A 16,129-nucleotide genomic window follows, 5' to 3' on the forward strand; every position below is an offset into this window, starting at 1 on the left:
GCAGTGGGGCGGGGGGGCACCGCCACCATGACCCCCCACTTTCACCCTCAGGCAGGGAGGCATGGGGAAGCCCTGCTGCTTGGACCACCACAAACTTCCCTGGCAGTGGCTCAAACTTGGGCCCATGCGGCCAATCGCCGCCTGCCCTCTTGGCAGCACATGTGCAGTGGCCAAAAGCGTTATGGACAGACAGATGCACAAAATGACTAACCCTTTTATTGTATTAGGATAGATAGATAGATATTCTTTTATGTGGGTTGAAAATTTTAAAGTTTTAGTGTATAAAACAGACCAGGAAACAGTTCTTTCATTTAAACTGGTTTGAGTCTAAAACTTACTTTTGAATGAAAACCAGTTTAAGTATACCTGGCCACATCTACATGAGATGCAGTAGCTTGTTAAGTAGCATTGTGTGGCATGAAGCATGACACAATGTTACTGTGCAGTAGTAACAAGCTACTGTGCAGTCAGCATCAACAAAAAGCTACTCAGGGACACTACTGCACAGTAACTCCAGTTACTGCACAGTCATTTAGTACTTGTGTTTGCAAGTACTAAATGACTCCACAGTAACAACTGTGCAGTCCGCATCTCATGTAGATGTGACCTCTATGTTGCAATGGTAAAACTGGACACATTTTGATGCAAATTTTCTTTGACCGGGCTTACGATGTATTTCTTTCAGTATGACAGAACAGTAATTCCGTTATCTTAACTCAAAGAACATTTCCAACTTTCAAGAATTTAGGCACAGAAAACAGCACAGTAAAGACTTGAAATTTAATTCAGATGTCAAAAAATGACCAATTTAATCTCAAGATGATATCAGTGAGAATAAGGAGCATAAATAAAGATAATTACTGGTTACTATTATATTTTGAATTGCATAAAATGAACGAGAAAGTTTCTCTGTTTCAGGAGTCGTTTGTGTGGAAGATGTACCAAGAAAGATGCTGGGATTTCTTCCCAGCTGGAGACTGCTTTCGTAAACAATATGAGGATCAACTTGGATAAGATTATCATCAGAGAAGAGGCTACATTTTTGAACTGTAAAATCAAGTCAACATGAAAAAACTCTTACTTTATATTTTTATGGTGTAAATTCAAAGGTCACATTTGCTTAATCTCTCTTTACCGTGAACTTTTTGTTTAAAAACCTACATAAAAGCTTGACAATATCTAGATAGGCTTTTTGTGCCTAGCACATAAGAAACACAGAAGAGAGAGAAATCTACACTGAAGACTCTGTTACTCTAATCTTTCCAATCCCAACAAGGACTGAAATGATTTTAATTGTTTTTACTCCCACTCCTTACCCAATGTTTGGTAGAACAGTTGAAAGGGCTAAAAGATGCATCATTTCTTACATGCACAACATCTAAAACTTTAGAACTTGAATGTCAGGTGACATGCCTCAGATTGTGAAAAAAATATATTTTAACTGCAATCTAACGTTTTCCATGGTATTTGCTAGTGAATGTATAAAACAAAACAGCTTGAAAAGCTTTAAGCAGTTAAAATAAAGAACATTTTCAAACACTTTATCGACCCTGAAATATCGATTAAGTGCCTTAAAAACCTCTGTAGCCATAGCTATGCAAGATTTTTATGTTAGTGTTTTAGACTGACAGTTCTATTAACTGTGTTGCTTTTCTGTCTTACTGTATGAAACTGCACTTGAAGGTTATTCTTTCAGTAACAGCTTATTAGATGCTGCTGTTAAAAGAAGTATACTGTACTACACATTCTTTACATTTAAATCTTAGGCCAAAATAAAATAATGCTTTATGATCATCTGTAAGTAGAAGCTGCTACCTTTATGCATTTATTTTTCTTCAAATAAAATAAAGTGCCGTCTGCAATAAAATACTACAAACCAAGTAAGTGTCTTGATTTTTGCTGAGTACCCAATATAAGGAATGTACATCGCAGAATGCATAATTAAAAACACAGCTGCATTTACCAGCATTGCTTTTATTTTGTGAACTACAGATAGCAAGTACAAGCTTAAGCAATCAGTCTGCTCTTTGCATATTTTGCAGCCTAAATTTACAGCACAGGTTTTTGAAAACATACAAAAAAACCTGGATTTAATTAATTACCTGAGCCTCCTTTAATGAACCCTAAATGCTAAGGTTAGTCATTTTAGTTTAGATGATAACATTCATCTATAATTTGTTGTTTTAAATATTGGCCGAAATAAAATTAGGCAAGCAGCATTGTTAACGTTTGAAATGAAACAATTAATTGAATTTTTGTAAACTAATCTTATGTACTTAACTTCTGCCACATTCATTTCTTTTTTAATTAATTGCAAGACAACAAAGTGTAGGCATCAGGAAGTTATTATTCCTTAAGAAATCATACTGTCCAACCAGTCTTCAAGCTCTTCCTCAGTAACAGTTTTAGATGTATTTTCTGATGCTGGACATTTTTCTTCAGTTGCATCCAGTTTTAGAGGGACTGGGAAAATAAAAAGAACAAAAGTGAAATACAAAAAACAATTCTATGCAGAAATCTGTCCCCATCCTCTTCACACAGTAATGTCTCAAAAAGTTTACACAATCTAACACAAAATACTATTTTTACAAAGCACAGCAGATTAAAGAGAGAAGATGGTATTTAAAAACAGTACAACTCTAACTGGAAAAAAATCACAAAAAGCAGGCACGTGAATAAAATGGCAAGTTTCTAGGGGTTGTCTCTTGACTAATCTGCTGGATTGTTTTAAGATGATCATATAGGAAGAGTTTACAGCTCCTCGGAGGTAGGGCCGGTTCTCCGGTCCATTGGATTCCTAATGGATTCCCCCTTCAAGAGCCATCCTCAAATTCTACCAAAAGCAGAATTTTCTCTTATGTAGAAGAACAGCAGGGGAACATGACAGTAAAGCTCTTGTCATGATTATTTAGACTCTGCCACATGTTCAAATGAAAGCTGGACAGGAATCATCAACATAGCTGTTACACATTTTCAAGCACTGACTTTGTAGCTGGTTAGCTCTTTTTATAGCTGGATATAGACCTTTTCATGGTGTGATAATTGCTTTGCAGATGTGGCTGATCTAAACCAGGTAACTGCACCATATATGTAATGTGTGGCAGGGGCTTTTGCGTGGCTTCACAGTGACTCCATGCTTACATTTGTGTTTGTTTTCTACTGAAAGCACACTACATGTCTCTAGCTTCTAATGAAATAGGTTGCTCCCTATGAATAGTTACCTCTCTCCACACCAGTTAGTTTCTAAGGTGCCGCCCTACCCTACCTCCTTAAGAATGCAAGCTCTGTTACAGAAATCAGACATGAAACATTTCAGGATTATTTTTACTGCAAGGTTAAGATTCATGTCTCTGGTTATAGTGGTGGTTCTCAACCTTTTCAGAGTCAAAGCACCCCTCCATAACTTTTGTAAACTGAATGGCACCCTGTTTCAAAAACTATTTTATTTACTATAGGGATTACAGCCTTGCCAGTGTTGCTAGGGGAGCAACCAGGCAGGGAGTGCCTGAGCCCATCCTTATCCATGCTTATCATCTTACTCTTCCTGCACCACCCTTCAAAAGGGCCTGGCACTATGGTTGAGAATCACTGGCTTACAGTGAATCTCTCATGAACAACTAACTCTGACCTTGGAACGTTTCACAATATATAATTGCATTATAAAAGGAAAACTGCAAGAAAATACCAATATAGTTTCACAAATGGAGAAAAGCATGAAAATGAACAGGTAAACATTACTTCACCAAACTCATTCCTATCTTATAAATGCCACAACCTCATCATTATTCAAGGTCCTGCCTGCTGCATGCATTTTAAAAGTAGTCAATAGTCACACAAATATCATTGTATACGTGAATCTGAAGTTAACGTGAATAAATTAAGAGCCAAAATTTGTCCAAGACCACTGCTCTCCATTAGGAATGAAAAGGGACTCAGAAATAAAAGCACCCAAAAATGCATCCATCTTCTATGGTCTTGAGAAAAAGTAAAAGTTAGAAAAGTTTAAAACCAATAACCAGAAATGAGCCCCCTTAATTCATCCTCAGACATATCACCAAGAAGAAACTGGGGATGATACTACTACTAAAAACTGAATTTAAGTCCTCCACTGACAGCTGATTCCCTAGGTATGTCCTTTTTATTTAAATTGTGGTAACTAAGAAGCAGAGCTTTGTTTTGCAGAGGAAAAACTCCACTCCTTTCTTAATGCTCAAAATGAACTTGCTGATGACAGTCGATTTTTACCAACACATCAGAGAAGTTCTTCACTGACACTCTACAAGTTGTCCTTGAAAAGGAAAATGCCATTAAACTCTTCAGTGTAACAACACTTCAGGGTGAAAACCTTTCATCAATTATTTATACCAGTTTTCTGCATGGTGATTTTTTCTAAAAAACATAATGTATTATAGCAGCTACCATCACTGTGATTGTGTTGCAGCTTGGTAGCTACTGCTGAGGACCATACACTGTTGACAGAACATTTTCCAACCCAGATAATCAGAAAACTAAGAGTATCTAGCAACTAACAGGATCTCTTGGTCCTCCAGGTTATTTCCACTCTATATCTGAGGGTGTTCCATTCTATATAAATCAATAGCCTAAGAAATCCACAGTTAGCATCTAAACTAGAGATGATGGACTTTAGTAAGAGTACTAGGGAGTAGGGGTGTGCGAAATGGGCCCTATTTTGATTCAGATTTGGATTCAGCCCGAATCAGGGACAGTGATTCTATTAGTTGATTCAGATGACTGTCCCCAATTCGATTCAGACGAATCTGAAGATTCGATGCTGATTTGGAGAATCAGCGATTCAGACATAGACACAGCTTTAAATGTTTTTTCTACATACCTCAAGGTACCAGGCAGGGCTGGTGAACGCTGCAATGGTGAGGTGGATGGAGTGTCCCACAGCAGTGCAGGGAGGGCCACCCACATACTTCCAGTCCACTTCCAGGTCTGCCGGTGAGCATACAGGGGAGCCCCCCCGGTGCCCCTCCCCGGCTCAGAGATCGGCCACGGGGGGACCTTGGATGCCCCCCCCCCAGACCTCCCCAGTGAACCTGGAAGTAGATCGGAAGTGCTTCTGGTCTGCTACTGAGCACATTGGGGGGCCCCCCCAAGCTCCTGTGGGACACTTCAGCTGCCCCAGCATCACAGTATTCACCAGCTGCCTGGTACCTTGAGGCATGTAGAAAAAACATTTAAACCTGTCTCTATGTCCAAATTACTGAATCTTTCTGAATCTCTCTGAATCAATTTGGAGGGTTCTGATTCGATTCGGAGAGATTAAAGGGTCCTATGATTCAATTTGGAGATTTGGCCACTAAATCGAGCCAATTCTCGGCCGAATCAAATCAGGCACCGAAGCTTTGCATAGCCCTACTAGGGAGCTAACAGCAATAAGGAGGAGGAGTCTGTAGTCACTGTGAGGTACGTTAATTTTAAAGGAACTGCCCCTTGTTCCATGAAGCTCATAACTGAACCTCTTGTCATCTTGCTGTGAGCTGCATCTCAAAGATGCCAGGGTCCTGCTTTTTTATTTACACAGGGGTCTTAATACATCTGCAACATGGCAGCATAGCAGGTGGCTGGCACAAAGCCCAGAAACAGGTCTGTGAATGAAGGCCAACAGTTGAATACAAGCTCTTCTACACAAGAAAGAGAGGGAGGTGCACCACTTTGTGAAAAAAAGAAAAAGAATATGAGTTGTCACACTGCCCTATCCCTTCAGGGTCTTAAAGAGTTAAAAACAAGGTTTTTTTTAGTATGCCTTATTAAAATCCCCAAATACTTATCTATCAAGATACGTGCATGGAGCTCTAGGCTGTATCTGCTATAGCAGAAGCAATTGCCATGAGAGAGCACAGAAGTCTGACAGGCTGTTTTGTGTCACACTAGTAATAACGTGCTCACTCCAAAAGAAAAGTGGAGTGTATAAAGAGCACCTGGTGTTTACTGTAAAGGAAATGATGCTCTCTGGTGGTGGACAGGTACCTCTAAGGAAGTCCAAAGTAAAAATTTGCCCCCAAAGTTGAGCCAAGATACACCTTGTGTGTTCACCCTGAGGTAGATGGCTCAATGTAAGTGGGCTTCCCAACCCTGGGAGCAAGGTGATTTAATATTCATGTTCCTAGATGCTTTAATATCACCTACTTTGGGTAGCCATATTAGGAGAGCTGGCCATGTGCCTGACCCTTTCTACAGAGTAAATTACCCCGTACTCCACAGTAAAATTACTCTGTAATAATTGCATCAGGTATCCATACCCATCATCAGTTATTATTGGGGAAACAAAGAAGTTAGATCATCAAATATTTTGTGCTTTCATCCACCTAAGAAATGATCTCTGTTCTACACAGATCAATTTCCACAAGTCAAAAAATGAACAAATTATGGGGAATACACTGTAAGTAGCATCTAAACCATGTTATGAGCAAGGGATGTTAGAGAAGGCAAAGTCAAAATGCCAAAGAGAATTATATACTGCTATGTCACAAAGAAGTTGGTATGTACTCATGTTGCTGTATCTGAAAACCATAAATTAAACTTGTGTTTATACCAATAAGGTTTAGCCATACTGGTATATGCAGCAAGTTTCAGAATTTCAATGTACCAAATAAAAGGACTGCTTCTTTGAAGGGACTTCTCATGGGAAGATTAAAAATGAAAGAACAAATGGGTTAGTACACACCAGATCAATGCCACAAATTGTCAGGGGCATAGAGATGATTACAGCAGCATTGCTGAGGTACTTCCCAGGAGTTTAACTAAAGAAGAAAAAAAGAAGAATACAGACTACACAGAAGTAAAAAATATAAATCTCACCAGCTGCTTTGTGATTGGTTTTCAAATCTGCCTCATCAGTCACGTCATAGGTCAATGCACCTGACACAGAGCTGTTTTCTGAATTAACAGGAGCATCTAAATTTAGTAGTAAATCTAGCTCTTCATCCAAATGATCCGTCTCTTGCTTTGGTACAGAAGAGCCTCTCTGAATGGGTAGAAAAGAAGTTCTGCCAAGTCCATCTCTACTTTGAGAACAGGTAACAGAATCACTGATAGGGTCAGAGATTGGCATTATTCCACTTTGAGCCAAAGGTTGTCGTAAGTGAGTCTCGCTGCATTTGCTGATTTCAATACTTTTAGATTTCATTTGAGGCAGTTCTACAGGTGTTGATGCCTAAAGAGTACAAGAAAAGACTTGGGTCTTTATAATGGTGAACTCAATTGTTACAGTTCAAATTAAAAAGATAGCACAGTAATTCAGACTCCCACACACAGTCACTTAAGGCAGAATTAAATTCAATGGAACAGATTTTAAAACGACAAGAAAGTAAACCTAGTACAAAAATTAAATTGAAAGCATTTGTACAGTTACAGATATACACAGATGTGACTGTACAGTATTCTAAAATGAATCATGAGGCTATGTGCTGAATACAGCAAACAGCAACTTGAAACAAAGAAGCAAATTACTGCCTGCAGAGCTACCCACGTTCACTCACTGAAATCGGGCTCAAATTAGAGAATTTGCTTGGGTATGACCAAGGGCAGAATTTGGCCTAGTATCCATTTCCCATTTTAGGCTTTCCTGTCAAAATACCAACCACTGAGTCCGTCATTCTCTCATGTGACCTCTGGCATATAATCTGGGTTTGGAAGAGTTTAAATATTTAAAATTTTTCAAGCTGTAACAACAACATTAAATATAAAATTTGCAAAAATACTTTCATATAGAAATACCAAGTTCTCAGCCACTTAAATGCAGTTTTTATGCTCCATCTGGGTTTCTTGGCCATTATCAAATTCCTAGCACAGTGCAAGTGGAGCAACATGATTTGCCCAGGGGCAAGAGTAAGCTAGAAAAATGTATATCCTAGCATACTCTGAATCAGTTGATGCAGTAAACTCAATGTTCCTAGTAGTGGTGTCCTCAAGTACACTGTGCTGCTCCAGGTGGGCTGCATCCTACACCAGAAGCAATGCTGCCATCTCCAGGCAGTGCTTGGCATGAGCTAATTGCTGATGCTGAGTGACAATGCCAATTTGCTCTCACCAATATAACCTGTACATCCATGCAAACAAGGTTTTGCTGCTTCCAATTTAAGAAGTAGCCTACACACAGAAGCTCAGCATACTTGAGGGTACGCAGAACCTGTGCGTGCACACACACACCCACCCACCCACACCCACACGCCCACACACCCACAGAGTAGGAATTCCTGCCCCGGGCCTAGTTACAGTACTCTTGTTTGTTTGTTTGCTTGATAAAACAAGAAAAGTACAGTAAACTAATAAAATCAGCCCCTTGGAATAATTAAGAATGGGAAAAGCAAGCAGCAAGCTCTAGCCATGGTATTTTGCTTGCAAGCAAAAAAGAACTGCATAGCGTAGATTTCCTCATAAACTCTACATCTGCAGACATCCCTTTCAGCTAAACTAAGAAACAAATTAGTTATGTCCTTAGCTGATTCACTTCAAGCAACTGCATTGGAAAGTAAAGATGCTCTTACTTTCATGCATGCAGTTTTTCCTCTCCAGGACAGATTGATTTTTTTTGTTGTTTTTTCTTCAGCTGTTGATCAACTGCAATCTGACTGTAATCTTAACTGACAGCTGTTTGTAACTCAAGAGTCTTATTAGAACTCTTCCCTCTATCTGAATATTTCTTTTTCATTGCCCAAAGACAGGGCTTACCTGACATGCTGTTAACTAATTTTCTATATCCTGAATAGAAATAACTTTTTATTCAGTTATCTGATTGATGGCTCACATTTTGACACAGACCCAAATCTGTTTTGTGCCATAAGCATGAATGCTGTGTCCTGCGTATATACAGGTCAGTAAACTAAAATAAAGGTAACTATGTATCAACTTGGCTTAATTTTTTTAAGAGCTTATAATTTCAGTTTTCCATCCTTCAGGGAGTTGCAGAGAAAGAAAAAATGAAATGGTGCAGTTACTGCATGCCAAACATTGAGGAGCTTGGCTTCCTACTCAATCCGCTGCACATGGAAATGCTCTGTTTATTCAAAAGGTCCCAGTGGAGCATAAAAAATGCTGATGCAAATATCTCTACTTCACAGACCTGCAACCCTCTGAATTTCATGCAGTGTTTGTTTAATACAACACCCACCAATTGCATTTAAAGACCAGGAGGTCACGCAGGTTTAAAATCCTATTTCTAGCCCAGATCATTCTCATTGCCTATGTATTACACTATTTAAATTGTTCCATAATTTTTTGCACAGCGGGGGTGTTACCTGCACAAGTTCAGGAGCCACATTCAGCCTGAGATGTAGAGGCAGTTCCTGAAGAGCTTGGACTAAAGACTGGCAGTCAACATAAAGAGCAGATAACTGAAATATAATCAAAACAGACAGAAAACTTGGGTAAAGAAACTGAAACGAACAACTCCAGTGTGTTACGTTGCAAATTTACACAGATGAAGACAATGCAAGCAAGAAAAATATCTACACGTCTACAAATAATATTCCTCACACCATTAGGAGGAACTGCAAATATATAGACTGAACATTGTATGTGCATAGAATAACTTGGTTTAAACAATACTTAAGAGGATAAACAAGTAGTGGAATCATTCAAGTAGTATGAAAACGAGTAACCAGACTTGGAGGCCAAGATTTCCAAGAAGGTAGGTTTGAGATGGCTCCCCAGCAATACATGGAAGAGCCACAATAGGAAATAACTGGTGTGCTAACAGTAGGTTTGTCCGAATATCCACAAAGCTTTTCCCCCTCAAACATTTTAAGCTGAAAAGTCTTCCACAGAAGGTGAATCATCACCGTCTGAGGAAGCACAAGCCCATTAGAAACGATCAATTTGCTGGCACTGGGAGTAACCCTCTCTATTTCTGATACTTAAACAACTGCCCTTTTAGTATTCATCTTCCCAGAGCTGTTAAAAACATTTATTTTAGGATCAACAAAATGCAAGTGGAACAAAGATTACCTACTGTTTTTGGACACTACTTCCATAAAACTGTCTTTGTTACCAGTCTACAACATTGCTACACAAAAATTTTATAATGCAAGGCTGATTTTAACTATTAATGTGGCAGGTTTTTGGATTAACGGCTTTCTTGTTCTTTTTAAGAACAAAACATTGAAAAACAATTGTGTGCAGAATGGGCTGGCAATGTCACTTTGACATTTTTAGAGCAAACTACCCTAAGTAAATTATTTACCATATGTAAAGTAAACAGCTTGGCATCTGTTTAATTAGAACAAAACACATTCTAAGCACACACTCACTACAGATGATGGATAATGTTGATGCAATCAGATTTTTTTTTTTTATAATAGTTTCTCCATGGCCATGTCTACACAGTAAAACTTATAGCTCTGCCCTCAAATACAATGCAGGGCTCAGGGCAGGCTGCTTCCTAAATCAGAAGCACATCAGTGCAGTCATGGGTGGTCAAATTAGCTACTTTACACCACAGTGCTGGTTCAAGGTTTAGAAAGAAGCATACCAGAGCACTGCTCCATGCTTGAGGGTGCTGCTTTCAGGAATAGGTGACTGGTAGGTGGGGGCATGTGCCCCCCCTGACAGTGCCACTCCACCACTGATGCTGCTGGCAGTGTCTGTGGGTGCTTGCCAGTTTCGTCCCCACCGCCAACCACGGTGTCTGCGGGTGCTTGCCAGCCCCCTACTCGCCGCCTCAGGAGGCTGGAGATGAACAGGGGAACAAGCAGGAGGTTGAAGACAGCAGGGGAATGTCTCTAGCTTGTCTCCAGGGGCTCGTCTCCAGCCTCCTGCTTGTTCCCCTGCTCATCTCCAGGCTCCCGTGGCTGAAGACAAGCAGGAGACTGAGCAGGGGCCTGGAGACTAGCAGGAGGCTAGAGACTTTGGAGATGAGCTGGAGACTTCCCCCGCTGTCTCCAGCCTCCTTCTCTTTCTCTGCTACTGCCGGTGAGTGTGTGTGTGTGTGGGGGGGGGGGGGGGCTGGGAGAGTAAGCAGGGAGCTGGGGGAACAAACAGGGATGGGGGGGAATGAATGGGGGATGGGGAGAATGAACAGGGAGTTGGGGAAAGGAACGGGGGCTGGGACTGGGCAGAGCCTCTCCCAAGGTCCCCTCCCCCCCTCCTCCAGCCCCCCAAACCCCTACTTACCTGGCACAGAGCCGGTCTAGGTCCCTGAAGCTTGCCGCAGAGGCAGGCAGCGTGCTTCAGCACCGGGGAAAGGGCCAACCACAGAGATGCTCTGGCGGGCTACCAGAGTGTCTCAGTGGAGGACCAAGCCTCTGGTTGCCTTAGGGCATGGTCGGGGACTGTGCCCTGACCTGTTTTTTTCCCCCTAGTGTATTGTTTGACCCCTGCACCAGGGGTCTAATTTTGCCCCCGGGCTGAAAATTTGCAGCACGGGAAATGTTTTTTTTTGTTCCCGCATGTGCCTCTTACAGCATCTCAAAGAGGTTTGAGGCACTGCAAGAGGCACATGTGTGCTTGCCTGGACGTGCCCATAATTGGCTGTGTTAGCCTAAGGTCAGGCAGAAAGCAGGGTACAGAACCCCATACAGACCAACTAAATTAGTGATGTATCCGTCACATCTGGAGAAAAGGATGCTGCATTAGCGAGGGGCAAACTAAGAGCCTGGAGTAGAGTTTCATTTGTACAGATAGATGGAAAAACTTAGAAATGTGCTACAAAAAGATTTGCACAATTTTAGGGTAGCCTGGATAAGAGAATCAAGGAAGACCTGAGTGAATGAAGGCCAGGTTCCAAGCCAGCATGATAGGTGGGGTGGCAGTGTTGCCAAGAGCAAATGAAGAAAGGCATAGGGAAGATAAAGGACAGGTCATAATGAAACAATGGCTAAACACATACAAGATGTCAAGCAAGCCAAGATTTTAAGCTTGGACAGAAAGGGAAGTTCTGGGAGACAGTGTTAGGGTAGCTTGTCACATTTAGCTTTAGTTGCACCTGCTTGAGTGGTGAATTACAGTATTATCTGAACTTTTCTTTTGCATTTTGTATCTGCACTGTCAGCTATTAGCCTTGAGGTTGCTTTCATGTTATGTTTTCCTTTTATTTTTTATTAATGTAATAAGGCAACTTATGTTTTAGCATTATCAGCCCAGGTGTGTAGAATGTGGGCCTTGTAACTAGCTCAAATTAACTGAACTTGGCATGGACTGACTGAATCAGTAGGATGAAATGATTGGATATGTTAATAAAAGATGCTAGCAGACCCTCCGCCTTTTATCAATGCTCCTGCCTAACCGGTGGTATCGTGCCCATCTAGTGAATGCTGTCACCATCTACTAAGTAACACCAGTGCTTGCACCAGCACTTTTAAATGTATACGTAAGTGACCTTCCTATCACCACCATCTGGAAATTCGGCTATGACGATGACCTGGCACTTGCTACTCAAGGAAGGACCCAGGCTGAAGTCCAGACAGATCTCTGCAAAGACCTCTAGTTACTTGAAGAAGATTTTGTGTGTTGGAGAGTGCCCAAATCTGAGGAAAATTACCATCATGTCATTTCATCTAAACAATGTCCAGGCTGACCAGAAACTCGCCATCACTTTCTGTGTAGAAGAGGTTAGGCATGAGAAGTTCCCAAAATACCTCGGCATAACTCTCAATTGGAGCCTCACCTTCCGTGAATATCTACAGAATGTTGCTTAAAAAATGAAAGAATGAGTCAACCTTGTGCATAAACTGGCTGGAATGACATAGGGAGCAAATGCAACCACGCTTCGAATGGCCTTTCTAGCACTTATTTTCTCTGCAGCAGAATATTGCTCCTCAGTCTGGAAAAAAAGCATGCACAGAAAGTTTGTTGATACACAGTTAAATGCAGCTATGTGGATTATATCAGCAGTGCTAAAAAGTATGCCACTGTCATGGCTTCCAGTTCTAGTGAACATTGCTCCCCCACAGCTCTGCCGCAATGTCACATGCGTGAGGAATACCATAATGCCACCAGGAACCGAAACCTCCCAATCAACAAGGACATCACTATGCCACCACCGGATAGGTTCAAATCTAGAAAACCCTTCTGGAAGTACGCCAAGAAACTCTATGACGATAACAAGAGCACCGAAGAACAATGGAGGGAAGCCTGGGCAAATACTAACTTGCTGCAGAAATACATTGTCAGCCGCCTTACAGCTCCCCAGCCAGGATTTGACCAACCAAGAAAAATTTGGTCCTCCCTGAATTGCTTCAGGGAAAATGTGGACACCTACTCCATAAATGGAGAATCAAAGAGTCCAGGTTGCAATTATGGTGCAATTTTTCAGACTGTGCAACACATTGTGAACGACTGCCCAATTCGATCATTTAATGGCGATCTAAAAATCAATCCATACAGCTACCCCTGGAGCAGTTGAACGATTATCAAATTTAGATATTAATGCATGAATGTCGTAATCCTAAAATGTCATATGAAAGAAAAATGAAAGGTGATAAGAGGAAACCAATTGGACAGTGTCCCACTGCAAAGCCCTTGGAATTTCCAGAGTTGATGGACAGACCAAATTTGGAGTCTGAAGGATGCCCAAATTAAGACACTAGTAAAAGACCAAACTAAGATGGGTTTGTTGGAACAAAGGAATATGCTAGCAGGATGAAAACATGAACAGTGTGATGATCACAGGGAAGTCAATCAATGGTACCCGGAAATGAAGAATCACTAGAGGAATGATGTTAAAGAAAAAGCATAAAAGGGGGGCAACAAGAAAGTTAAGTTTGTGACATTGAACAACAACATGTGGACTGAACAACAGCCAAAAAGAATACCCACAGATGATCACCCTCCACTTTCAGGAATACTGACTGGCCATCAGAACCTCTAGTGGAATAACATCTGGGATTGGGTAAGACCTTTGGACTAGGGGTTTTTCTCTCTATATGTATAGAATTTACATTTAATCTATTAATAAAGTTAGATTTTAGTTAAGTTAAACAGTGTGAGGAGCATTCTGTGTTCACTCTGGGTTGATTATCCTTTAGCAATCCTTTAGCACTATAGGTGCATAACAATAGCATCATACAGAACTCCCAATAATGAACTGCTCATAGCTTGAAATCAAAGGGTTTTTTTTTCTTTTTCCTTCCTCACTCTTGAACTTTCTTTTCTCTTCTTGTCCCCCTTTAAAAACACTAATTTATAAAAGACTCATGTGGGCAGGAGGAACAATTTATAAGTAGGGGTGCACTGATAAAGATTTTTGAGGCTGATACCGATAGCTGATTTTAAAGAGGCATATCATCTGATAACAATCCAATTTCCAATACCAGCCCGGCAGCTTGAAGAGCTGCGTGCAGCTGGTAAATCTGGTGTGGTGGAAGGGGAGGGCGGAGGGAGGAGGGAAGGAGCGTGGGGGGGGGCGTAAATCAAGGCCCCTGCAGTGATGAAAGAATGGGGCTGGGACAAGCGCTGCCCAGCCAGGCCAAAGCAGGTGCAGGATGGAGCTGCGGCTTGTTGGGGGTGTATAGGGGGAAGGGAAGTAGCTCCCGTTTCTGTGCACCGCTTGTCCAGGAGCTGCTGGTCCAGCGCTCACCTGCTCATCTGGCGGCTCCTGCTGCTGCTTCCACCGCTCATCTGGGAAGGTATGTGCCCCTGGATCTGCACGGGGCGGGGTGGAATGGGCCAGGAAGAGCCCCATGCAACCCTGGCCCCAGCCTGCCCTGCCCCACGCAGATCTGGGGACACATGCCCCCTCTCCCCGTGCCCCCTGCACAAATTGCAAATCTGTCCTGCACTTGCCCCAGCCCCAGCTGGGCAGCGCTTGCCCCAGCCCCATTTCCCCCTCACCACAGAGGCCTTTATCTGCCCCCACATGCCCCTTCCACCGCACCAGACTTACCAGCTGCATGCAGCTCTTCAAGCTGCCCGGTGGTGCTCCTCGCTGTCTACGTGCTGCACTGCAGCTGCACACATACAAGGGATTTATCAGCCAAATTATTAGCCACATCAGGCCGATTTTCAATACGATCAATTTTCTTTATATTCTTTATATTTCTTTATATCCAGTATCAGACCAATGTACCTCTATTTGTAAGGTTTAAGGAAAATCTTGTTTTCTTGTTTAAACATGACTACACACCAAAAAATTCTACAGTGCTTTTGTCTTTCAAGCACTATAAACACTTTCAAACTGTGACAAATATCAGCAATGTGGTGCTGTTTATAAATGAAAAAACAAAAGCACAGGTTAACTGTTTTGGCAAAGGTCTCTCAGTAAGTCAGTGACAAATCCAAAACTAGACATCAGTAGTTCTGGTATTCCACTTTTTTTTCTACACAAACTACCATACCTATGAGTAAATATGGATGACTGTGGGAACCTTGCAATTATGTCCATGATAAATATCCTAAGTTTTATCATGCATGTTCCCAGTATTACAACTTAGGAACACAGGACTGGGAGGGAATTACCAGCTGCATCTTGGGTGAACGAACGCCAAAGGTAAGCAAAGAAGACTCTGCTGTAGTAATGAATTCTCCAAGGTTATACATCTCATCCAGTGTGCCAAATGCCCTGATTGAAAATACAAGGGAGAAACCAAACAACAACTGTGTACCAGAATGAATGCAAACTGAAAATCCACCAAATACAAAAATATCCAATTACCTGTGGATGCACACTTTTCACAAGACAATTACTCTGACCTCTCAGTTCCAAACCTCAAAGGGAACTTACAAAACACCTTTCGTAGACGAGCCTACGAACTTCACTTCATAAATCTACTGGATATAAAAAATCATGGACTCAATATAGAAACTGGATTTATGACACATTACAACCTGCCCAACATCTGATTTACCAGGTACCTGCCTGGACTTACCATTTACATTTCCCCTCCCCTTCCTCCCCTCTGCTTCTTGTCTACCCTTTGTTTTCCTAATTTCTAGCCACAGTGGATTCCATTTTATAGAATCACTGGTTAATAGAATCAGCCGCTTATTGGAATCAATGTGGGAAAACCAAAACTATTTGTATATTATTACATGTAAAAATCGTTCATATTAGAAACAATTTTTGGTTTTTGGAATAATTTAACCGAAGAAGCCCATGGATTTTGCAGTTTTGTGAGGAGCCCTATGCAGACTGGCAATAAGTGTGTGTGTGTGTGTGTGGGGGGGG

At 41.5% G+C, this 16,129-nt stretch overlaps 2 protein-coding genes across 2 annotated transcripts in view; one reads left to right on the forward strand and one right to left on the reverse strand.

The window, feature by feature from the left end:
- RYR3 (ryanodine receptor 3) overlaps positions 1 to 1,880 on the forward strand; it is a 585,375-nt gene extending 583,495 nt beyond the window's left edge. The window contains exon 104 of the mRNA XM_025197736.1: positions 919 to 1,880. Within this exon, the coding sequence (XP_025053521.1) occupies positions 919 to 1,014 (96 nt within the window). The 3' untranslated portion in view covers positions 1,015 to 1,880. The remainder of the gene's footprint in view (positions 1 to 918) is intronic.
- A 74-nt stretch (positions 1,881 to 1,954) lies between these two features.
- Positions 1,955 to 16,129, reverse strand: part of AVEN (apoptosis and caspase activation inhibitor) — a 189,618-nt gene continuing 175,443 nt past the window's right edge. The window contains exons 5-7 of the mRNA XM_014517360.2: positions 9,267 to 9,362; positions 6,829 to 7,183; positions 1,955 to 2,463 (exon numbers count right to left, since the gene is read on the reverse strand). Of these exons, the coding sequence (XP_014372846.1) occupies positions 2,354 to 2,463; positions 6,829 to 7,183; positions 9,267 to 9,362 (561 nt within the window). The 3' untranslated portion in view covers positions 1,955 to 2,353. The remainder of the gene's footprint in view (positions 2,464 to 6,828; positions 7,184 to 9,266; positions 9,363 to 16,129) is intronic.

Source organism: Alligator sinensis, unplaced genomic scaffold (assembly GCF_000455745.1).
Source record: "Alligator sinensis unplaced genomic scaffold, ASM45574v1 scaffold262_1, whole genome shotgun sequence".
In the NCBI taxonomy this organism is placed as follows: domain Eukaryota; kingdom Metazoa; phylum Chordata; order Crocodylia; family Alligatoridae; genus Alligator; species Alligator sinensis.